The sequence below is a fragment of the Micromys minutus genome (genome assembly GCF_963924665.1).
Source record: "Micromys minutus genome assembly, chromosome: 4".
Lineage (NCBI taxonomy): Eukaryota > Metazoa > Chordata > Mammalia > Rodentia > Muridae > Micromys > Micromys minutus.
Genome location: NC_137973.1, coordinates 59,526,344 through 59,550,835, shown reverse-complemented (window position 1 = coordinate 59,550,835; position 24,492 = coordinate 59,526,344). Strand labels below are relative to the sequence as shown.

Genomic DNA, 24,492 nt, shown 5'->3' with positions numbered 1-24,492 from the left:
TTTTCCATTATGTAAGTTAAATTGTAGTTATATTATATAAAAATAGATTAATGCTTATTCTAACTACTTTTGATAATTAACCTTCTGTATTGGCTAGTTTTGTGTCAACTTGGCACAAGCTGGAGTTATCACAGAGAAAGGAGCCTGAGGAGTTGAGGAAATGCCTGTATGAGATCCAGCTATAAGACATTTTCTATACTGGTGATCAAGGGGGAGGGCCCAGCTCACTGTGGGTGGTGCCATCCCTGGGCTAGTAAACCTGGTTTTAAGAAACCAAGTTGAGCAAGCCAGGGGAAGCAAGACAGAAAGCAACATCCCTCCATGGCCTCTGCATCAGCTCCTGGTTCCTGACCTGCTTGAGTTCCAGTCTTGACTTCCTTTGGTGATGGACAGCAATGTGGAAAGTGTAAGGTGAATAAACCCTTCCCTCCCAAACTTGCTTCTTGGTCATGATGTTTTGTTAAGGAATAGAAACCCTGACTAAGACACCTTCTTGTCATATAATAAGTATATTTTGTACTAGATATAATTTTATTCATAGGTTAAGACAAATTTACCTCACACTAGTTGATAAATGACAGATTATCTAATTATTAAAAAAATAGCAACAACAACATTTGCTCTTGGCAGTAAATCAGCCAACCCTCATATGAAGTCATATGAGTACTTAATACATACATCATAAGCTCCAGCCTTGATCTGCTGATACAGTCTGTGCTGATCTTCATCCCAGAATGGTGGGTATCCCACCAGCAAGATGTAGAGGATGACGCCTGGGGAGAGCATAAGAGACAATGAGTCAAATGTGTCTGACCAATATGGTACATAGACAAAGGGAACCATGGGGAATGGCTTCAGAGAGACACACTGTGTCCTGTTCTAAAGCCTCCCTCTCTGGAAGGTGACAGTTCTTCCTTTCTCAATGTGTTCCACATTGACACCTCATCAGTCCACCCTGTGGAACAAAGTATTGTAAGGAGGCAGGCAGAGTAACACCTAAAGATGAAATGTGCCTTCATTTTGGAGAACATTTTTGCCTCTCATTTTTCTATATAAGATTCTACACAGGTTGATGCTTAACATTTTGTTATTTGCCTCCTTATCTACTGACAAAGAAGACCTTTGTTGACTGTAGTGTCCCGGTTACAAATTTATGTTCTAAATAAACCAGTGTCTCCTGGGATGCTGATAACATTAAAAAATACATAATCATTTTCTCTTCAATAATATGTTTTCAAAACTAAAAGCTTTTCTATCAAATAGACCACATCAAAGAGCCATACATTATAGGAAAACAAGAGGGAAGAGGAGGGAGAAACTGCACATTACATCCAAAGTCATAAGCACAGGGTTGTAACACAATTTGAGATTTATTGCAAAAATATGTAATTAAAAGCATGGTTGGTATACAGAGGGGACACTTCACAGATATCAGTATCTGTGTATGCTCAGGTCTATGTATTTGAATTAATGTACAGACTGCATAGCCTAAAAAAGCCATACAGTGCTGTAAAGGAGTTGCTGCACCACATTGTTTGGAGACAAGAAAAAAGTCTGCACATTCAGTAATGCAATTGTCACTTTCCCCCAAATATCTGATCTATAGAGTCTAGATGTAGAAGCTGCCGACCCAAGGGTAATTGCACTTACGAGTTAGTCAACATGTAATTCAATATTTAAATGAAATTTATACTTATAGACTGTAAATTTTACCTGAAGCCTTATATGCACATATTCTAAAAATAAAACTATGGTGTCGTTTGCCTTAAAATATCCTTTAGTTGCTTTTCACATACTACTAACCTGCCAAGGTCTTAATTTTTTTGTTTGTTTGTTGGTTTTGTTTTGTTGTAGCAGACTTTCCTAGAGGAAGGTCTGAGGTTCCTATGGCCTTACCTATAAGCCTCACCATTGTTGCTTCCTTAATCCTGGAGAGGCCAAAGGGCAGGAGTAGTGTAGGTGGAGCTCTGTCCAGATGCCTTGGAACTGTTTCCCCACTGAGAGTGGGGGTTCCTTGGCTCCTGGAGCTCCTGGTGGGGGAGACCTAATACAGTTATTGTCTATTAGTCTGGAATTATTTATACAAAAGTTACCATTGAATTAAAATGGCTTTGAAGAAAATAGTCTAATCTCCTCCATTTTTTATTGCCTACTTCTGGAATACAGTTTGAAATAGATTTTTAGAATCTAACCTGTAGGTAGGGAATCACTGGCTGTGTGCCTGGTTAGCATGCCTGAATCCCTGGCTGGTTCTGATCATTATAACTGACAACAACCCACCAAAGACCTATAATGTCATGTGGTGGGATGATAAGTTTTGTTTTGGATGTTCCCATGTGCCTACAAAATTTATTGTTTTGGTACTCTGAGGAGCTGTTATTAAGAGGTAAGGCCTACAGCAATTTCCAAGTGATTGGAATATGTTGGACTCTGGTTGCTTCTTCTTCTCCTTCTCCTTCTCCTTCCCCTTCTCCTTCCTCCTCCTCCTCCTCTTCCTCCTCTTCTTCTTCTTCTACTTCCTTCTCCTCCTCCTCCTCCTCCTCTTCCTCCTCCTCCTCCTCTTCCTCTTCTTCTTCTTCTTCTACTTCCTTCTCCTCCTCCTCCTCCTTCTCCTCCTCCTCCTCGTCCTCTTCCTTCTGCTCCCTGATCATTATGTAAATGGTATTGTTCTTCCATGTACTCTGGCCATAAGTTCTCCATAATGTCACTACAAGCTAAAATGCTTCTTCAGAGGCAATATGTTGTGGAAAACAACTTGTATAACTTCAAGCCACAATCAACTTGTCATTATCTGCAGGAATTTGTCTTAGTAATGGGAAGGTGATTAATATAAAATAAAATATTTAAAATAGTCATCATAAAAAACTGTCATGGCTTATATAGTAAGGTTAAAAATGTATTTTATAAACTGTACTGTTGTAGACTTGATGTGCATTAATTTAGTTTTCATATTATTTTTATTATCTGATGGAACAAATGATTCAACAGTCATGATAGCCATAGTGATGACTAATAACCAAACCTACTTTTCCAGGATGACTTGAAAAGAAACCTATTTTAAGTACTTTTAGTTCTTACCTATGGCTGATAAAAAACCATTTGTTTTATAATCCCAACTTGTCTGTTGAGTCTAAAAATGATTATACAGCTTTGCATCTGAGACTTTTCTTTCCTGGGACTTTTGTATGCACTTGACATCTGACATCACTTCTCTGGGAGGTCTTTCATCCAAGGGAGAGCTAACGATGCACACAACATATATATTGCATAGAAATTTCTTCAAGACTGGAACATTTCACCCAGAAGGTCCATATCAAAACTTTCATCCTGGAAGGAGGTTCTTTAAGACACAGGAAGAAAGCAACATACAAACCTTATCTGAGGAAGTCCCTAAAGCTTAACAGATCCACAAGGTCCTTCTTTGACCAGGGTTGCACACGCAGTAACACAGTAAGCACTGGTGTGGAGAGAAGACCCTCCCACTGGCCAAGCTGCCTTCACAGCCAAGAGTTCCAGGACTGCAGTTTTTATGCATTGCCAGTCACAGTGGGGTGGTACTTTGATCACTCAGACGTTTTTTGCATTGTCCATGTCCATAGAAGTAAAACCAGTAAACTCACTGGCTCACCAATTGAACTGCTATGTAATCTTCCTTGAGCTGTCACTGCTGCCAAATTTGGGGTCCACAGAAATTTGTTCAGAGACCTCCCTGGGAGAAGTCATATACCATCTCAGGATTTAGTCATTTGATCAATGACAATGTGGTTTCTATGGAATATATACTTTTGGTAGCATAAATATTAGAAATAAAAAATGTTTTAAACTCAAAGACTGAGAAGACAAAAGAAAGGACTACTGGGTAACTGAGGTAGGACTATCAATGCTTCTTTGAAGTATTCTGTAAGCTTCTTTGGGTTTTCTCACTAAAACCCAAGGGCTTCTGAATTAATTTTCCTTATGCTTTCTGAAAATAAAGAATGGCTAGCAGAGTTGTAGCATAATGATAATGCTGCCTCAGAGCTTCTTCAGAAGTAATGGTTTTTACGTATTTAAATCATTACGCCCTTTTATCCTATATAGTGGTAGATATGCTACTAGTAGCATTTTATAGATTATGAACAAGAAGACTAAGTGGTTAATCTACTAGCAGGCTTGTTGATGGCCAGTTTCAAAGTTCTCTGCAGCTACTTTTCTGCTATGATAGGCCTTCTCACCTGAATTAACCTAATCAAGATAATCCTCCACATGGGTTTCTGAGGGCTAACCTAGCCTAGACCATCCCTTACAGGGCTGTCTGGGGGTTAACCTAACCTAGTCAATCCCGCACAGGGTGTCCGAGTGTCAACCCAGTATCCAAGGGTTAACCTACCTAAAATGATTGCTCACAGGGATATCTGAGGGTTAATTTAATTGAAATTTGGAAGACACATAAGAGTAAATGAGTGATTTCAAAATCAGGTTTAAAAAAAAGTCAAAAGAAATGGGCCATTGTTTGGCCTTTCCTATATTGGCTAAACCTTAAGGTAATTAGGTAATGGAAATTTTTTTTCTTATTTTAAAAAGGTGAGATAGGATTAGTATTCCAATTTGTAAAACATTCAGGCAGTGATTAGCAAAGGCCAGTTAAATCATAAGATACATTCAGTTAAGTGGAAGGTACATCAGCACCCCTGAAATGCTCATCATTGTGGTTAATGCTAATTGTCAACTTGACAAGATCAGGAATTAGTGAGAAGACAAATCCCCAGCCGTGCCTTCCAGGGATAAGCAGGGTTCTTTAATGTTTTCTCCTTCTGAAATGACAAGATGCTCCTGTACTCTCCATGACAGAGATAACAGAGACAGTACCAAGTCAGCCAGTACACAGTGACGGAGGAACACACAGTATAGCAAGACTGAGGGTGAGCATATACATGTGCTCTGGGGAGACACATACATAGAAAATGATACACCGATGAAACCTACCAATCAAAACTGATTTAAAGACTAAAGACAACAAATGAATAACAAAATGACAAATGTGTGAAACAAGAAAGTGGGTCCAGACAATGTGAAGACAGCTCGTTACACTAGCCACTGCTGTGCCATCTTAGTAAGCTGTATTATTGCCCTACGTACACAGGGACTCCTTTTTCTATACAGACATACTGGCATGACATTTAGATTTTGAATGAAATAGACACGGGATAGGGGAGCACGTAGGGGTAAGATGAAGTAACCCTAACATTATGTTATTCTCTCCTTTTGTATATATCATCATTTCTAAAATCAACAGCATAAACAGTGTTTTTGACACAATTGGTTAATATAACATTGTAAAGTGATGCTGCTTCATTCTCTTTGATGTGGGATGTGGAACAGTCGGAGGGTGGACCAAAAGTAGGATAAAGTCTGGACTGTAAAAAAAGATTAAAGCAGAAATTAAAAATAAATGTGCTTGAAAGATATGAGAGATACTTTATTAATCAGAGTTTTGAGACGCACTGATTACTGATTAGGAAGAAAGCCTACCTTATCAAGAATGCTCCAAATTTATATTAATGAAAGCTAATATTAGAAAAAATTATTAAGCCTATAATGACACAAATGATCAAACATGCTAAAGACTGCTCTCATGGAAGGAGAAATTGTGGAAACCTGAGAGACTGTGTTAAAGGAGCTCTAATGACAGACATCTAGTTCACCTTGCAAAGTTGCACACACTCTACCATGCACCTGCAAGGGGATTTGGAAATGCACAGTTACCCAGAGGGATAAGCATGGCTCACCCATATCTTCTAATGCTCTTAGGATGGAAAGTGAGAAATAACAGTCATGGGTTAAACAGGAACTAGAAAAAAACCAAAGCTAACAGGATAAAAATCATTTCTCAGAGGATAAAACTGTCTATGCCATGGAATAGTGTTGGCAAAAATAAATAATAAATGTTGATATTGCCCCAAATAGTCTGGGTATCTGGCCAAGATGACTAAGGAGCACCCAAAGTGAACTGAATGTCTGAGCGGTCTCAAAACATTTGTATGCTGAAACCCTGAACCCTTTGCGATGCTTTGTGGGCATGGAAGGAAGCTAGTTCACAAGGGTGGAGACCTCAGGTGGTACCCTATAGAGGTCAAAGCACTAGCTGAAGAGTAAGATGTAGCCAGTGTGTAACTTTGAAAAGCATCCTTACTAGAAGCACACTGGCTTTTCTGTCTTAGTCTCTCATCCTCCAAAATGATGAACCATCCATCTGTGCAGTTCACATGCCGCTCTATGCTGCTTTGGTACAGCAGCCTGGATGACACCCATCTGCAATCTTTGCTGTATTGTGTACGAACCCTCAAATCTGCTGCCAAAGGAGATGCCAGATATCTTGGGTACTGGTGCCCAGTATGATGTTTATCAAACTCATATGGCAAGCTTGGAAAAAACAAAGCAAAATCCTGAGCCTCACCTGACAGACTTTTTCTATTGCAGCTGTCTTTTGAAAAGGAAAGAATTATATTTAAACACAGAACATTATGTAGCACATGTAATAGAAGATGGTTTCTCAAGGGTGCAGTTCAGTGGTGTCAAGTGGACTTACAGTGTTAAGAGCATCTTTCCCAAAGGCTTGTGTCTCTCCACACTGAACCATTTCCTCTTTCTGGTTTTGTGAATTAAACTACTTCAGACACCTGAACACATTCATGCAGGGTTTGTGTTTTCATGCTGTTCTTCTATTTCACTAACGTAATGTCTTTGAGGTTCATCCATCTTGTAGTACATGTAAGAACATTTCCTGTCTTTTGAAGACAATATCATATATTGCAAAGTGCCTACCTGGTAAACTTGCCAGTAGGTATGTTTACCCTCTTGTGAATAATGCTGTTAGGAACACAGGCAGTCACAATGTCTTCAAGACTCTGCTTTCAAGTCTATTAAATATGCACCCCATAGTGGGGCTGCTGGATCATGTGACCTCAGAGAGTTTCATCCAATACTTCCGGGGCATGTCCTAGAAAGCTGAACTTTTGATAAGACTTCAGAACATACTGAAGTATAATCTATAGTTCACAGTCTGAAGAGCACCCGATTTGGGAAATTATACTTACACATAAGAGGCATACATAAATGTCTTCACTGAGACACTTAAGAAAATGTCATTCACTCTAAGGAGGAAGGCACGGGTGAAGACTATATTTGAGTACAAGGCCCTCCGGGTGACGACTGTTGCAGGTGGTGATAAACTGGTGGCCCAGTGTCAGGCAGCTCCAGCACTGACAGTAGCAGCTTACTGTCAACTGGGCTGGGATTTCAGAGTCACAGAATGCCCATCTGGAGTATGAAAAGGCTGTTTCCCTGGAGATATGTGGCTAAGGACATACAGTTCACTATGCAAGAAAAGAAGAAACACGTTCCATAATAGTGCAAAGGTTTGGACAAAGTCATGGTACATTCTGGGACTATTAGTGATACAGTGCTTCTCATGATCTAATATGAGAACGGCCTAAGAAGCATGACTATATTTTGAAAGGCAAGCCTAGGTTTACTGAACCCCTCCTCTTCCTTTTATCTTTTACTTTTAAGGAATTTTTATCGTAGGAACTCTATTAAAAGCCAGCAAACTAGTGACGCCTATAAACATTTGCTTATCACATTAAGGACTTATGGAAGCCATTATATATATAAGAAAATTATTGTAACCAATTTACTATTGGTAATGACAGAACACAGGGATATGTTCTGGCTTCCTTTGCACCTATTATTTACATCTCACTAATGGACTGGTTGCTTTCAAAGAGCAGGGAGCTGTAAGACCATACTCTGAGATCATAAAAGCAAGGTAATGATGGTGCTGAGATTTCCCAAGTGCAGATAAGTGCATGTTTCTAATAGTATACAGTGTAGAAAGAATGTCTTATGTCTGTAAGGATAAGGGACCTGTCAATAATAAATCTGATGGCCTATGGATTAGGCAGGAAATAGGAGGTGGGACATCTGGGAGGCATAAAGGATTCTGGGATAAAGTCAGGCACAGGAGATTTGCCTGGGGAGATGTGGTAATATAGATGTATGGTGCTTGACAGGTAATTAGCCACATGGCAGAATGTACATTAGAATAAATGGGCTAATTTAAATTATTATCTAATAAGAGAAATGCCTAGCTATATGGCCAAGGTACTTGTAAGTATATTTTGAGTTTAAGTCATATTTCTGGGAAGATGAGACTGGGAGGACAGATAGACCTAAATTCAATAGGACAGCCTTTCTTTAGTCTCTAGAGCTGTGTCTGCTGCATGGCTCTGCGTCACCCACTAGTGTGACAAAGACCCCATTATAGTGAGTGTTTACAGCCTACATCACATTAAATAATAGCTCTTTCTCCAAATTCACTTTTAAAAAATACCTAGCATCATTTCTTACCACAAAAGCCACTATTTACTTTTGAAAAACAAGCAAACAAACAAACAAACCAAACCACAAAACCTAATTGGCTAAAGCTGAAGAATGAAAAAGTTTATCTTTAAAGCAGCTAAAATAAGAAATGATAAGCAAGACAAGATGCCATTTTATAACTCAATTTAATATTCCTTCATGTCATTTGAGAGGACGTAAGAAAAATGCCAGTGAGTCAAAACCAATAATAAAGATCAAGAAATATAAAAATAAGCTATAACAATTAAAGTGTGCCCAGTGATGGTCATTTCCCTAAATATGTGCTATAAGAGTGTTGAGCTGAATATAGCAAAGATCACATGGCCTCTGGTGACTTTCTAGACATGTGACTAAAAGCTGTCCATAGTCTCTGCATTTTTTCCCTTCTATTTTATCTACTTTCTTTGATTTGGGTCAGACTGCTGTTTAATTGCTCATAGAAATACTAATCATTCAAGGAGGATCTATATAAAAACCTATAACCACTCACATGGTTCCTTTTCAAGGCTGAAGACACACTAATACAAGTCACTGCCTTTAACCTCCAGATACTTTGGATTCCAGTTACAACAAAGTCTGGTCGGACAGCCTACTCTTAAGGGAGACAGGTATTTGTGATGGCCAGATTGCATCCTGGAGCAGTACTTGAGAACCGACTTGTCCCCTAAAAATAAAGAGTTCTTCAATCATTGCTAAACTAGAACTGAGACAGTAAACAAGCCACAATTTTACAGAGGCTTTTTAATGAGGTCTACAGTCTGCTCCCTGCTACATTTATCCCACTACCAACACCCCAAACACAGATTTGGGGTCATGGACCCTCTTTATTCACACTGGTCAATGTGGTCACATTGATTAAATCATCTGTCTCTGTTTTTCTATCTAGTAGTCTTTTTACCATTTAAAGTGGGTGACTAGCCAAGGCACTGAGGTGGAGAGGGTGATTGGGAGAGGGAACACTTTCATGGAAGCAAGTTGAGGGGGAGGAGGGAGAAGAGGGAGGGAAAGGGTATAACAGTTGAAATGTAAATACAGAGAATATACAATAAAATTGAGGGAAAAACTTAAAAAAATAACATAAAATAAAAAAAATAAAGTGGGTGACTAAGTCTAGATTTTTAAGAGTCTGAGAGCTGGGACACTGGCCTTAATCCTTCAGAAACTTTCCTCTTGTTCCAGACCAGTAACTTCCCACATGGCCCCTATAGAATTTAAGATCCAAACATCACATTCTATCTACACCCCCCACACGTCACAAAACATGGCTCTGTTATATTTCCAAATGTTTTCAAGAATATGACAATACTCTATAAGATATGTTGTTGTTGGACAGTCTGAGTCACAGTCCAGTCTGCTTCCTGTAAATTCTTCAGCAGAAACGGATCTGGACTGGGAGCTAGGAAAAGGGAAATTTTTGAGCTAACCATCTTATTAGTATTAAGACTTGGGAAAGAACAGTTTGTACCAGCTCTCACTTACAAGTACCTTGGAGATCATCTTAAAAAAACAGCTTCAGGAAGTTGGAGGGAAGGGAACGCTTGAGACACATCTAAGACCCCAGTCTTTGATTTAAGTGTCGCTTCCAAACCTTCAGAGTGATGGTGACTTTGCATTTCAGACTGCTTTACACACTGTAAAATGCTTTCCCCAAATTTATGCCTGATCTGACCCTCCTGCAACTCTGTGAAGGCTTAAGATTCTTATTTTACATTTAAAAAGGAAGAAAAAAAATAACAGATATTAAGAGTCAGTGCAAACCAAAGACTGGCAGCCAGACATGATTAAAATTATAGCCCCTTCTCATAACCACCCTCTAAGATATGAAGAGAACTCGGAACACACTAGATTCTCCCAGTATGCCATTACATATCAGGTTGTTTCTAGAGACAGAAAGCAGACAAGGAAGGGAGTGTGGGATAGTATATAATTCTGACAGAGATATTTCTTTTAAACTAAAACTGAATCAAAGAAGTTATTTCCAGAATGTATAAATCAATTTTAAAATCATCTTCTAGGTTTGTTGACAAACACAGCACTGAAATGCACATAGAACACCATAGCCAGATATTGATAGGTCTCACCTATTTTTAGACAGTAGCAAGGGGGCTGTGTAAAACTTAGAACACTAGATTGTGCTGAGAAACTTAGTAGAAAAATATTCGGAGGTATTCATAGTATTCCCCTTATTTCAGTCTTGCAGCTATTCAAAAAACATGTCAACATGTTATTATGTGAAATGATGCTACAACCCACCCCGTTGTATGGCTAAGTCTGCACAGGAATTTTTTTTTAAAAATTAATGTTGGAAGATTAAGGCTGGAATCAGACTTCACTCATTATTTTCAAGATTTACTCTCATTCTTGGGATTCTTGTCAGGTGTTCTAGGCAAACAGTTTTTGTTAGAGGAATTGGTTGGCTCAGTAGTGTGAGTGCATAACCACAATAAGGCTGTCCATGTCTGTGTTCCCTGTGTTCTAAAAGAAATCACTGGTGTTACCAGAACACTTTTGGAAATGTCAACATGCCCACTCCAGCCCTAATCAAAACCAGGAGATATACTGTACTCACCTCTTCATCAATCCCTTAGGATACTAAAGTTTGGAGGTTCTGAGTTCAAGTCTAACAAACAGCACTGCTTGCTACAGATAATTTTGTGTCCTTCCCCCACGTGACATGGGAAAATCATTAACCTTGCTGTGATGAAATTAGCAGTAAAGCCTTTAGTAGGAAAATGTTTTCACAACTGAGATTATGGTGCCCTTATAATAAAGACTCTTTACTAGGCATGAACTCAAAAAGAAGATGGGTGTCTGAATTCAGAGGTATGCTCTGTCTGGACAGTAAATCTATAGGCACCTGACTTTAAGCTTTCCAGCTTCTATGGTCATTAAAAATACGTTTAGTTACTTAAGCCAGTCATTCTCTGGTGTTTTCTTATTGCAGCCCGAATTTATCAAAACACTAGTCTTTTACAAAATTTGCTTGACAATATGATTTCTTACCACATGCCCACATATCCACTGGTTTTCCATAAGGATCTTTACGCAGGACTTCTGGAGAAAGATACCCAGGTGTGCCCGCAAAACCTATGGAAAACACATGTTCATGAGTCAAGGTTGACATGACATCAGTAGAAAATGATCAACTAAGAAAGGATGCTTTAGAAGCCTTCTTTAACTGAACATAGGCTCTGTTTGTCCTATGATGTAGCTTATTTGAAAGTGTGCACACACACACACACACACACACACACACACACACACACACACATTGGATCTACTATGCTATCCAGTCTTTGTGATACAGGGATATATTATTTTACGTGTTTTTAACATTGCTTATATGGAAGTTCAAATTAAATCTTTAAAAAAAAATGAGAAAACTGAGGGTAGATTAGTTCTTTGCAAAAGGTGACACCTAAATGAAAGTCACCTATAAATGAGGAAGACTGGACAACTACACACTAAGACAAATATAAAACAATTTTTTAGAAAATATATTTGAAAACAAATATCATTTGGGAGAGAGTCACGAGGGTAGGGATAGGATTACCAGTAACTGAAGAACTCATTCTGAGAAGAAATAAGCCCAGAAAATATCAGTTCAATGTATACTAATAAATAATCAGGGAATATTCATAGCTGGCAACTAAGTGGAGACCCAAGGATGTTCAGATGAATCACCACTGAAAGCTGACCACCAAGACATCCAATTTCAGAAGACAGAGTGTGTGTGTGGGGGGGAGGGCTGAATGGCAAAGAAAACTTTGTATTATACAAAGCCGTTTAGAATTCACTGAGGAATGCTTAAGCAATAATAAAATTTGTAACTAGACTCCAGTGGAAAATATTTTCTACTTCTGAAAATGAGTTTTTAAATAAAAAATATTTTAAAATAACAAAGGTAACCATTTTCATTTGAAAATGTTCCTTTAAAAGGCAAAAATGGAAAGTCTCTTTAAAAGAACACTCAATCAGAGGTTCTGCCTACCATAAACTAATAACTATGTTATTTACTGCCAGGCTAAGCATCCATGAATCTACATCATATTCACAATGAACTTACACTTATTATAGGAAATAATACAACAAAACAAAGACATACAAGAAAGAAGATATATGACTGAGTCACTTCTCTAGAAAAATTAGATTAAATAAAAGCCAACAATTTTATTTTATTTTTATCTAATCCTCATTCCTTTTATTACTCTTTTCCTCCTCTCTTTGGAAGGATGTGGTGAACCATGAGAAAGGACTCCAGGGCAGAGCCCTCTGCACAGTTTAAGGCTTTTACTGGGTTTATCATTAGTCCACTGAGGTTCCACTGGTTGAAGGCCAAGAGTTACCTCAGGACATACAGTGAATGAAAAGTAGGGACAGGCATAATTGTTGCAAGAGGCTCCCCAGTGCCCCTAGAATATGCATACCACATAATTCTTTCTACTTTCACCACCTCTCTCTCAAGTCTTCATGACTGACACACAGAGAATCCAATGAAAACTCATCTAATATTCTGATGAAGACCTGTGTGCTTTCAGATCCCTCTCACACATCCAATATGCTTTTGTTCTGAGAACTGGACCTGACAAGCCCCTTTAAAATCTCTTGGAAGAGACTGCCCCATTTTTATAATGATGCTAATATTTGAGTCTTGTTTTTGTTCCATCATCATTCTCATTAGATGTTTATATTTCTCTTGCTCAACTTCATATGCAATCCATATAGTTCATAATTTAAAACTAGCAAACTTTCATTTGTTTTAAATAACCTAGTCATAATAGATGGCCAAGAGCAGAAGAGTTAGTGACTTTCTCTTTGGAAAAGACATAGAAGAAAATTACTAAATAACAATAAAAAATAAAAAGATCAGGCTAGGTCAGAGGGAATCAGGATCTGCCTTGAAAGGCTGTGCTTGTGGACTAGATGCACGAGTTCTTTTCCACCTGGACCAGAAGTGACCCTGGGGCTGTGCCTGGTGCAGTTGTGAGTACCCAGAGCACAGAGAGTGCCTTGTGGTGCTTGTGGAAAAGGTTCCTCTCCGGCCCACAGTAAAGGCCAGACCTCTGTCAGAGGAAATCAGGATCTGCCAGAAAAGGCAGTGCTCGAAGATTAGCTTCACAGGCTGAATTATGAGTTCAAGACCAGCCTGGTCTATATAGTGAGAGCCTGAATAAACAAAGAAATACAAATATAAAATACATGGACCTTCACCCCGAGACTAAAATGTCAAGAAAATGCTATCGTTCTTGTACTTAGAATCCCATTACTTAAACAATCAGTTAGTTCTAGTCTAAATATTCCGAATCATACATCCAATGCGTAGATTTCAGGAAACAATACATTGTACAATGACCTTGTGAATAGAGCTTGCTGGAGCATAGTAGGCAAGGTCTTCTTCATTAGGAGATTTACCTCCTAAGAATGTAGGATTGTGATATATAAGTTCAATGTTAATAAGAACATGTTGTCTCCAGGTATAAGATGGCTTTTATTTCAAAGAACAAATAAGAATATTGAAACAGATAACAACAACAACAACAACAACAACAAAACAGAAATACCAACTTTTGGAAATATATCTACTAGATTCTCTTCTCTGCTTAATATTTAAAGTGAGAAGCATAATGGCCACTAAGTAAAACAGTTCTTCCATGAGGCAAGATCGTGGTAGTGAGCCTCTGATGCCTGAGCAGCATCAGAATGTTAAAATCCTATGGAAGATAGGTAGCATCCAGTTCGTTAGGAGAAATGGCATATATGCATATGCTTCTGTGGTCACTTGTCTCATTTTAATTTTTATAATTTTATGAAATGACATTCCATAGGATGTCAGTTCTCATAGTTTTAGTCAGTATTCAAAGATAGTAGGGTTAGAGAGTGAACAAATGAATAGGGGAAAGGCAGAATATGGGATTAAAAGAGAATGAAATACACTAGTGCGCATGTTCCAAGGGACAGCTTCTAGTGCAGTTTTTAGGTACCAACTATCTGAGGCAGGGTCTCTCAATGGTCTGGAGCTCAGTGCGCCAGGATGACCAGCCATTGAGTCCATGATCCTGCTGTCTGTCTGTTTCTAGTTGTGGGGGATTATAAACATGTGCTATCATGTCTGGATTAAACTTTAAAATATTCTGTATTATTATTAGTATGAGGAGACAGAGTACTTGCATCCACTTGAACATGCGTGATGGTCATATTGCACACTTAAGCCCTGCTGCTAATTCTTAGAAGGGAGTCCATTTTTCCACAAACTATTTTTAAAAGTTTGAAAGACCCTTGTTTCCTCAATTTTTTTTTCTTAAGTTACTTTCTCATTATAAAACAATTAAACATCAGGTAGAAGGACTTAAAATCAGTGAAAGTGCTGCTGGAGGACGCTGCCTGTGGCCTGAGAATGACTGTCTGGATCCAGGAGTCCCAGGCTGGGAGAGAACAGTAGCAGAAAGGACAGTGGCCCCACTTACCGAACCATGCCTGCTGGTCGCCTTGAACTTCTATGGCTAAGCCAAAGTCGGCCAGCTTCACAGCTGCTCCTTTGGATTTGCTAGCTAAAAGCAAATTCTCAGGCTTTATTTAGAAATGGGAGAGAGGAAGAGAGGGAAAGAGAAAGAGAGGGAGGGGGCAAGGGGAGAGGGAGAGGGAGAGAGAGAGAGAGAGAGAGAGAGAGAGAGAGAGAGAGAGAGAGAGAGAGAGAGAGAGAGAGAGAGAGAAAAGTGAAAATCTATTTTAAGTTACTACTTAAAATTGTCAACATTTGTACAAGATTAAACAGGGTGGGGCAGGGGAGGGGGTTGGGAAGCAAACCCATGCACTGTTGTCTCTCCTGGAGATTTCCATTCCTAAATCCCAGGGAAAGGATGGTTAGAAAAATGGTACAGAGCAATCATGTCTGCAGGCTTCAGACAGACTCAGTGGGCACTGCAAAGGCAACAGGGAAGGATGCAGTTAGTAGGGCTGCTGTCTTCACCTGCTCACATGCCTTCAAGGACCACTCAAGGTGCACACTTGGCCAATGACAAGGACGTAGAAGCCAAACAGAGCACAGACATTTTCAGCAGGAGAAAACCTGGCAAAATGATACCCAAAGTTGGATCAACCTACAGACATTTGGCAAAAGAAACTGCAAATTAAATCCCACTTCATTTTAAAGAGTTTGGATTCAAATGTAGTGATTTTGATTCCTCAATGTTTCCAAACAATTTCTGCACATATTCTGGAGACTGACTTTGAATTGTGCATCAAAATGGCTGTCTTTAAGAATCTGTTTCTTCTTAAAGGCAGAAAGAGTATACTGTTTGCCAAATGTTATAGCTAGCTTAAAAAATTATAAGCCACTTTTTACTATGTAATTTACATTTTTTTAAAGTGTGACTAAAATGTTACACAGATATTTATTCTCCCACCCAAAACACTGTGAATTACACACACTTTGATTTGGTATTGATCATTCCTCAAGGACTGATACATCAGTCTTGGAATGAGGCTGTGTCTACACCATTGCTTCCCAACCAACACTTGAATTTTGAAAAAACAAAAAGCACTGAGACAGAGCCTTCAATTTCCCTGAACTTCCTCATGAATTTTAAGAAATATAGTGAGGAGATAGTTAGGAAAAGATTATTGGGTATTATGAACAATGAAGCCTAGCCCACCCAGACATCTGGATAAGACTGGACTGGCATCACAAAGATGGGGGAAAAAGTGAATTTGGAGACTATGTCTTCAACTAAACAGTTGGGAAACAATGGCCCTCCCAAGCACCAAAACTATTCTCTGAAAATATGAAAATGTTATCAGCTAAATAATTTTGTTTATAGATTGACAAATAAGAAAGCTCATAGTTTTCATCAAATTTTTGTCGTTTTCACTACTCATTAGATTTGTCAATTTTTGTGGGGTGTTTTGGACTTGAGTAAACACAGCCTAAACCAGTATTTATTAATTAAGCCAGCCATGCAAAACAGCAAAACCCATAAGCAGCACTTAGAAGAAATTAGGTTAAATCTATAAGAAATTAGAGTGTGAGCAAGCAAGTTTTAATTAAATACCAGAGTTCTTCAGGCCATTGCTGCTCACTGCCATCAGATTCACTACCATTATGACCACTGAAACTGCAAAAGGACCTTCGTAGCTTTTCAGGGCTGACGTATGGTTTTGAACTACCTCAACATCAAACACATCATTTAATTTGGAGTTTGAGAGGAAAACGTTTCAAGAATTCAAAAGTGCTTGATGCTGATGTCACTTTTATTTATGAACTAATGCTTAAAATTAAAAACCCGGATATCAGTGTGCTAATGTCTTTAATCAGGCTAAATGTTTTCACTTCTGAAAATTTTAATTTCACAACTAATATTTGTGATCAATTCACTATTTTCTAATTTAATCAATATAGTTTTCTATAATTACAAGTAACTTGGACAAAGTATACTGAACAATAGGTAAGAGTTTATTCTCCTCTGGACGTTTTACATTCCAAAGAACTGAGATACCAGAAATGCCTGCTATAATGCATCTAATCTAATCTGCCCACCACAGACTCATTCACAGAATGAGTTTGAATCACTGAATAAATCATAGTCATTTTAAGGACCTTTAAGTCTAATGTAACAGAAGTTACTTGAACAAATGCCACTGTCATTAGTGAGTAAGCTCTTTTAAAATTTAATGTGCTTTTACTCTAACTACACTGAAAAGCTTCTGGACAGAGATCTATGCACAAGACCCATAAAAACTAAGTCTTAGGTATTCAGAAAAAAAAAAAGGATGCCTTAGTGTTTAATCATGCATGGCCTTAGAATGACTGGGGCAGTATTTATGGCTGGAGATGACCTAAAAGACCTTACTCTAGGACCTGTGAGTCTTCCAAAAGGTTTAGGAATCAATTGAGATGTGAGTTTTACCTGACACCCATGAAGACTGTTCAGCAGCAGCTATGCACAGGAGAAGGCAGGCCTACCTCTAAGGGATGGGATTTAAAATGAAGAGCACTGAGATGGCATTGCATCTGTGACTATCATGTAGGCAAGCCTAACATAAATCATATGGAATGGAAGCTGAAAAGCTAGAATATCTGTTAATTTTAATTCAAGGAATCTGCTTTTTAATATTTCATGCTAGATTGCTTTGTGTGGCTAGCTTTAATAAAACCCTATTTATATCTGGAGAGTTTCTTTCTACTCTGTAGAAAGGCCAGCTGGAATAACTTTTCTATCATCATCTGTTACAGTGCAGAAGGCTGACTCACTATTTCCAGAGAAACATAACTGGGACTGGCATATGTGTTTTGGGTTGTCTACCACTCCTAATCTTCAACATGAAACTATATTGTACTATACAAGTCCATTGCTGAGTAGGTCAAACTCTGAATGCCCAAGAAAGAGATGTACTTGTGACCAGTTACATCAAGGCAAAATAAATCAAATATTGGTGACTGCACAGCCTCGGAAGGATCTCTACCATGTGCCTTTGATACTATCCCATTGATGTGACTTTCTAGGACAAATGTGACAGGCAGGATCAGGAGCACAGAACTTCCAACCCATGTTGGAACACCGACTCAGGAACATGAAGGATTTGGGCAGAATGTAGACTCAGAAAAGAAATATAAACTCAAGGTTCATGTCCTGACTCTCACTTTGATCGGACCCTGTCATTGCCTGCTTATTTCCAACATCTCTTCAATAGTATTATGAGGCTACTAAATGATATCTCATGACAATATCTAGTGGATTTATATCATAAGAACACTATACTTTGTGGGAATGATATGTACATGATGATTAGGTATTACATTCACCTGTCTTTTCAATGTGCAGAAACATTTTTGATCTGGAATGCATGTTCAAAACCAAAGAAATCTTCAGGTTAATTCTGATGTTAGACTATAGACTGTGCCGTGATCTCTGCCCTCCAACAATGCAACCACTTTTAGGTTGGTTTTTAAATAGACTCTCCTGACATTCTCACACACAGGTTTCTTCCCCAACCCATTGCTTCTTAGTGGTGCAGGATTTTCCATGACATCTGGTCTCAGTGTCAACAACCATTTATAGCATATCAGCTGCAATGAACAGCAACTGTGTACGAAGTTTGCTCTCTAGTTCATGTGGATATAAAAGCATAGCTTTCAGAATGGAATAAAGACTTCGGGACTACTAAAATATCTTAGAAGATTTAAGCCAGTTATGGAACCACCTTTAGAACTGGTGGAAACTTGGAATAGAAAAGATTCAAGCCCCAGTTTATAAAGGTAGAAGATGTCCCAGAAGAAGAGTTCCAGTACGTGTTGCTGGGTTTCTTAATTTCTTCATCTTTTGGAGCACATAGGTGTGTCTGTGAGTGTGCATGTGTGTGCATGTGTGTGTGTGTGAGAGAGGGGGGGGCATGTTTATGCACCTGTACACACAAAGGACAATATGGAGCATTTGGTTGTATTACTTTCCACTTTTTGTAATAGAGTCTACCACTGATCATGGAGCCAGTGAATCCTTGAGATCCTCCCATTTGTGCTTCCAAGTGTAAGAATCACAGGAATGCTGTGCCAGGCTTTTATCTGGGCCTTAGGGGTCCAGAATCAGTTCCTCATGCTTAGGCAGCAAGCACTTTACCCACTGAAACATCTCCCCAGCCCCATGATTCTTATTTTACATACTGGTTCCTGTGGTGGTTTGAATGAGAATGGCCTCCCTCCAAACTAGTAGATTTGATGCCTAGAGATCTGGATGTAGAACTCTCAGCTCCTTGTCCAGCTCCAAGTCTGACTGAATGCCACAATGCTTCCCACCATGATGACCATGGACTACCTCTGAAATGTAAGCCAGCCCCAACTAAATGTTTTCCTTTATAGGAATTGCTGTAGGCAAGGTAACTCTTACAGCAATAGAACACTGAGTAAGACAGTATTCACATTTCATTTTGATGGTATAAAATGGTTTATTTTCATAAAATAGTCTATGTGGTACTTTAAGAAACTCTTGAAATAACCAAATCTAATTGCCATTTACATCTAAATAAAATAAGGGAGAACTTAGGAAACATAAAACATAATCTTACTCTCTAGGCTTTAATTAGCATTGTCTTTTTAGGGAGCTAATCTGGCAAAATGCAATGATCACGTGAGCACTGATGACAAGGATTGTCTGGTACACAGGAAATCATTGCCTACATGCTAAGACTCAAGCACTAGTAACATATGTGTCAAGTGAGTGATTTACTGTTAACATTTTTATTATACTAATATCAAATGATTTTATTGTGACAGATTATTTGATGGTTAAATTCCGCCTAGATACTATTTATAGTAAGCTTCAAAAGTCTTTCAATTTTTTTTTTTTTAAAATTAAAATCTCAGTAATCCATACAGAAGCTAACTACTCTCTGCTATGCAATGTTTTCAGCCACATTTTCTTTTGCCAGAGAAGGTGTGAGCAAAGGTCCTAGGAATAAACTAAAAATTTTAATTAATTTTTTATTATTTACTTGCACAAGCTGCAAAGCTTGGACGCCATCTTCTCATGTTCCAGGCAGTTTTATCTCCCATTCACTCGTTTGTTTTATGGAAGTGAATTCCTGCTTGTCTATCTGTTTTATACGAGTGAATCCCTGGTTTCATGTACTGAATCAGGAAACTTCAGGGTGAAGTAGATGCTTGCGTTTTCAATCAGGAAACCATACTTCTAGGATCATGCACAGGCAGGCAGACTCTTTAGAACTCTGCATCCCACTCCTGTCTCTTAAAGCATACTGTGAGCATCCCTTACTGAGCAGAGTGGAAGATGCAGAGTGTAACTGGTGTGACTGTGCCTACAGCCACTGCTTCTCAACAGCCTCACACCCCCTCGATACACAATAAACGTCAGAGTGTGCCCTAGCGTGTTGGGTTTTCATATACATTCCTTCTAAGAGAGCTCGACAAACGCTATGCAGAAATGATTGTCCTTTAGGCTGTTATCCAAAGATGGTTCTGAGGAAAACAGGACAAGCAACTTTGTAACTATTCAAACTTAGAATTCACAAAGTAATGTGTCTACTACACATGGCTAACAGAAACTTACTGAATGATTTGTATTGCTCCTGCTCTCTGAAAACTAATTTCTTTCTATCCCAATCATAAATTTCTATGAGGTAATCATAAACATCTCTAAACTCAAAGTATCTATCTGTCTGCCTATTATTGATTGTTCTATCTATCTATCTATCTATCTATCTATCTATCTATCTATCTATCTGTCTATCTATTTATCTATCTAAATATCTATCATCCATCCATCTATCCATCAGTCCATCAATCCAACCTCTCATCCTTCTATCTATCCACCCATTTACCATTCACGCATCTGTTTACCTATCTATATGATGATTTTTCTATTCGTTGCTATTCAGAAAAGAAGTCATTATCAAACCAGCTCTACCGGGGAATACACAAGGTTTATTTTTCAGCTAATGGCTTCAACTATGCCACAACAGGTCCTACTTACACAGCCACACTAAAATCTAATCATTGAGGTTAGAATCTCTAATCCTACCTAGATATCATTCAATGGCCCCACTATTGAATACATAAAATACTGTTGGTCATAAAACACATGTCCAGTGAGAACAATGGTGGTGACTATCTCAATCTGGAGCCATCTCCTGTTACTTTTCCCCAGGCTGTTTGCTGTGCCTTAGTTCTGGTTCTGCATGCTTATTATAATTTTGTAACTTATAGATTCTAGAGGTTGGCAGTTAATCAAGTATTTGGAATAGTGAGTGTTATTGTTCTTTTAAGGTATAGTTAGTTTTATGTGGGTGATATATTAAGATTGGTCTTACATTATAAATGTTCTTTATATACACTTATTCCTTTGTTTGAACTTTATCTGTTTCTAAGTTGAAGAAATATGTTTCAAGCCTTGGTTAGGTTAAGATCCTCTGCTAGACACTGTGGAGTCAGCCATATAGCTGCTGGTATAGGAGTACCTTACAGTGTGCAGCAGCCATTAGTACCTTTGATAGTGATAATAAACATATGCTGCCTATGCTTTTCTCTAAGTGATTAAATGAACTAAACCATATGCATTCAATATCTGAATTCTCTGTGAACTAACGCATGAGTCAGTTTAAAGAAATACAACCAGGAGGTGTAGGAGCTGTGAGGGAAGCTTGCTGTGAAGCCTGGTGAGGGAGGTCTTTATATTTGAGTGCACTTCCAGCAGTGCACTATCCCATAGAATGTATTCATTATGTGCAATGATGTCAGGGGTTTAACACACATACACATGCATGCAGTGCTTTTATTGTGCATGTTGTAAACTCTATTGTAAAGACTGTTAGTACGATTAGGAAGTGGTCTGCTGACAAGCACTGAGAAGCAGACTCTGCAGATTTGTCCATTTGATAAAACTAGGTAGACCGTTATAGAGATTACAGGAAGTGTTCTCAAACATTCATCTCCGTCCTTTCTGAAGATCAGCAAGATAGGAGGAGAAACCATGATGTATGGCCCACCATCTTTTGGTAGTAAAACTTTCTTGGAGTTTTTATTACTGAGTATATATTTTATGTCACAAAACTGTTTCCTTCACAGTCAACATTCCAGGCCACTGACATTTTTAATTTTCAAGCTATAGTGTTGGAAGGGCTTAGCTAAGTGTGTACACACAATAGCACATCCATGTCCTCATCCTATAACATATGCCATAAAATAAGGACAGAGAATGTCCACTTTTTATGTTTGGCTTCATAATACACATATGGCCACACCAACGCAGTCAGATGTCTCATGTGGGTGTTAGAATATCTGATGAAACAGCATGAATACTATGCATATACACTCAAGGCCACCGGATGGGTAAGAACTCCTACTAGGTATATGCTGTCAGTGTTAGAAAGTGTAGAAAGCCCTATTCTGACTCATCCAAAGAAAATATCCTCAACCATAGCTTTACTTGTTACAGCTCAAACTCACAGGATCAGCTGAAAATTAAAAAGATTCTGGAAAACAAAGTCAGTGTTCTGATAAAAATCATATTTTCACATAATAACACAGGGTATTTTGATGCATATTCTCATTGAATATTAGGTAAACCTACAGATTTGTCACTTACTATAGTCACAAAAGCGTGTGTGTGGGGGGGGGGAGGCGTTCCAGGTCCTTCTAAGGAACACCACATTGTTAATTCCCACTGTACTGATGTCTAGACAAGCTGGGGTTGCAAACAAAGAACTGAAACTACAACACACTGTGTAGTGATCACCTTCCCTCCCTGCACCCTGTGGCCTTATTTCATTTACCAGCTTAGGTTTCACTGTCTCTCAAAAGGATCAGAAGTAAACCTAAAGTTATGAGCAGATTGGCAAAGATAGTTATTGGAAGACCCCCAGCCTGTCTTATTCCAAATGACCTAAAATCTGGTTCTCACAGATAAAAGGAATGGAGTAAATGCTCAACAAGTTAGTGGGTTCCATTGAAAAAAATATAAACCTGTGCTTGATCTGATACAATCTTTTTCCTTCTTTATTTTTATGAGATCTTAGTATTTTGGCCCTTAGAAAAACAAATAAAAGAATCAAGAAGCCTACAGTTCTAGAGTTCCAAGAATCAACGGCACGGAAAAGAGTCCGGAGTTCAAAATGGCACTTAGTCACTGAGCCTATGCTAATAGTTTTCAAAGATTATTTATACAGTGTTAGGTATATAGTATTAATGTAAAATATGTTTGATGAATGTGTACAGAAAAATCATAAATCTTAAGGTCATCTTAAATTCTATGCCCATTCCCTGGGGTATGGAAATAAAGCAAGTTACTTACTGTTAATGTTAGGAAACTATCTCTTTGGTGAAGCCAGGGATTCATCAGTCTCAAGGATAGGTTAGGAGATGCACTGAGTCTGTGGTAGGGGAAGCACTTGGATTCATGGGCTGGAACGAATCCACAGAACGGTAACTGCCTGGATGGTTGCCTTTCTGGGCATAACTGCAGCTGAACAGTCATTAGAAACTGTGGCTCATCATCTCCTCCAAGAGCTTTACTCACCTTCAGGTCCCGATGGACTACGCCCATCTGATGGCAGTGTAGCACAGCCTCCAGGATCTGCTGAATGCAATGACTGCATGCAAACACCAGGGGGCGTGTGTTAGTTCCCAAGCTTACACTCACTGTCTGTATACCCTCAGAGAGACTGGGTTACCGAGCAAAGCTAGTGGACAACTAGTGTTGTATTTGAACTCCTTCAGTCAGAGGAACACATTGCTCAAGGAGAGTAACTACTACCTCCGACAATGGGGATATTGCCAGTTGTGAGCCACAGTGTGAATCTAGGTGGACAATATCATCTTGTTCTGGAGTTCATTTCCTGGTTGTACATTCTTCCAGGAAAGGAACAGGAACGTAATGCTATGTCTGCGGTTGTGTGCTATCACTTTCTGCACATAAACTCACTGCCAACTCTTTTTCATTTTCCAAGTATGGTTCTAAAGTCCCATTAGCACACAAGGCACCGTTAGGTTTGAATGAGGACGTATAATGCTTTTTTTTTTTTTTTTTTGACAATCAGGGATTTCTTGTGCTGTAGGTAGTCTAGCTGGCAACCCTTTGCCTAGGGTTCGTAAGGCTCAAGTGAGCAATGTGTAGTCAGTCGTCTGCTTCAGCAACCCATGGTCTCAGAACAGAAGTGGTGTTGAAATCTACAGGCGGACATACATCACAGACCAAGTTCACTCCAGGCCAATGCTGGGCAATTCAGGAAAGCCCGCCCTTAAACCGACTCTGGTAATCTACTGCTTGGAAATGTAGCGTGTCGTATTGATGTTGTTCTTCCCTTCCCGCTGTGATGTATATGTAGCCTGTAGATGAGCAAACTGAAGAGGCATCATGCATTGTTCATATTCGTTTCAGGATAAAGTTGGAAAGGCATTTTAAACACCATTTTAAATGCACACACCCCCCGACCTCTGCCCCTTCCCCAGAAGAATAAAACCAAAGAAACTTCTTTGATTCAGATTTATGGACTCCATATACTGACCTTCAGGTCCCTGTGAACTATGCCATTTAGGTGACAATGATTTACACTCTCTAGAATCTGTTGTATACAATGACTGCAAAGGGC

The 24,492-nt window shown here is 38.8% G+C and overlaps 1 protein-coding gene across 6 annotated transcripts in view; it reads right to left on the bottom strand.

Moving 5' to 3' along the window:
• CAMK2D (calcium/calmodulin dependent protein kinase II delta) overlaps window positions 1-24,492 on the bottom strand; it is a gene marked incomplete at both ends in the record, with an annotated part of 242,524 nt that overhangs the window by 45,961 nt on the left and 172,071 nt on the right. For 5 of the 6 annotated variants that reach the window (XM_080915867.1, XM_080915865.1, XM_080915863.1 and 2 more), the window contains 4 exons: window positions 679-773; window positions 11,404-11,487; window positions 14,865-14,967; window positions 24,409-24,481. In XM_080915867.1, coding sequence (XP_080771993.1) covers window positions 679-773; window positions 11,404-11,487; window positions 14,865-14,967; window positions 24,409-24,481 — 355 coding nt within the window. Of the gene's footprint in view, window positions 1-678; window positions 787-11,403; window positions 11,488-14,864; window positions 14,968-24,408; window positions 24,482-24,492 lie in introns of those variants that run through there. The other variant, XM_080915868.1, reaches the window with a different exon arrangement.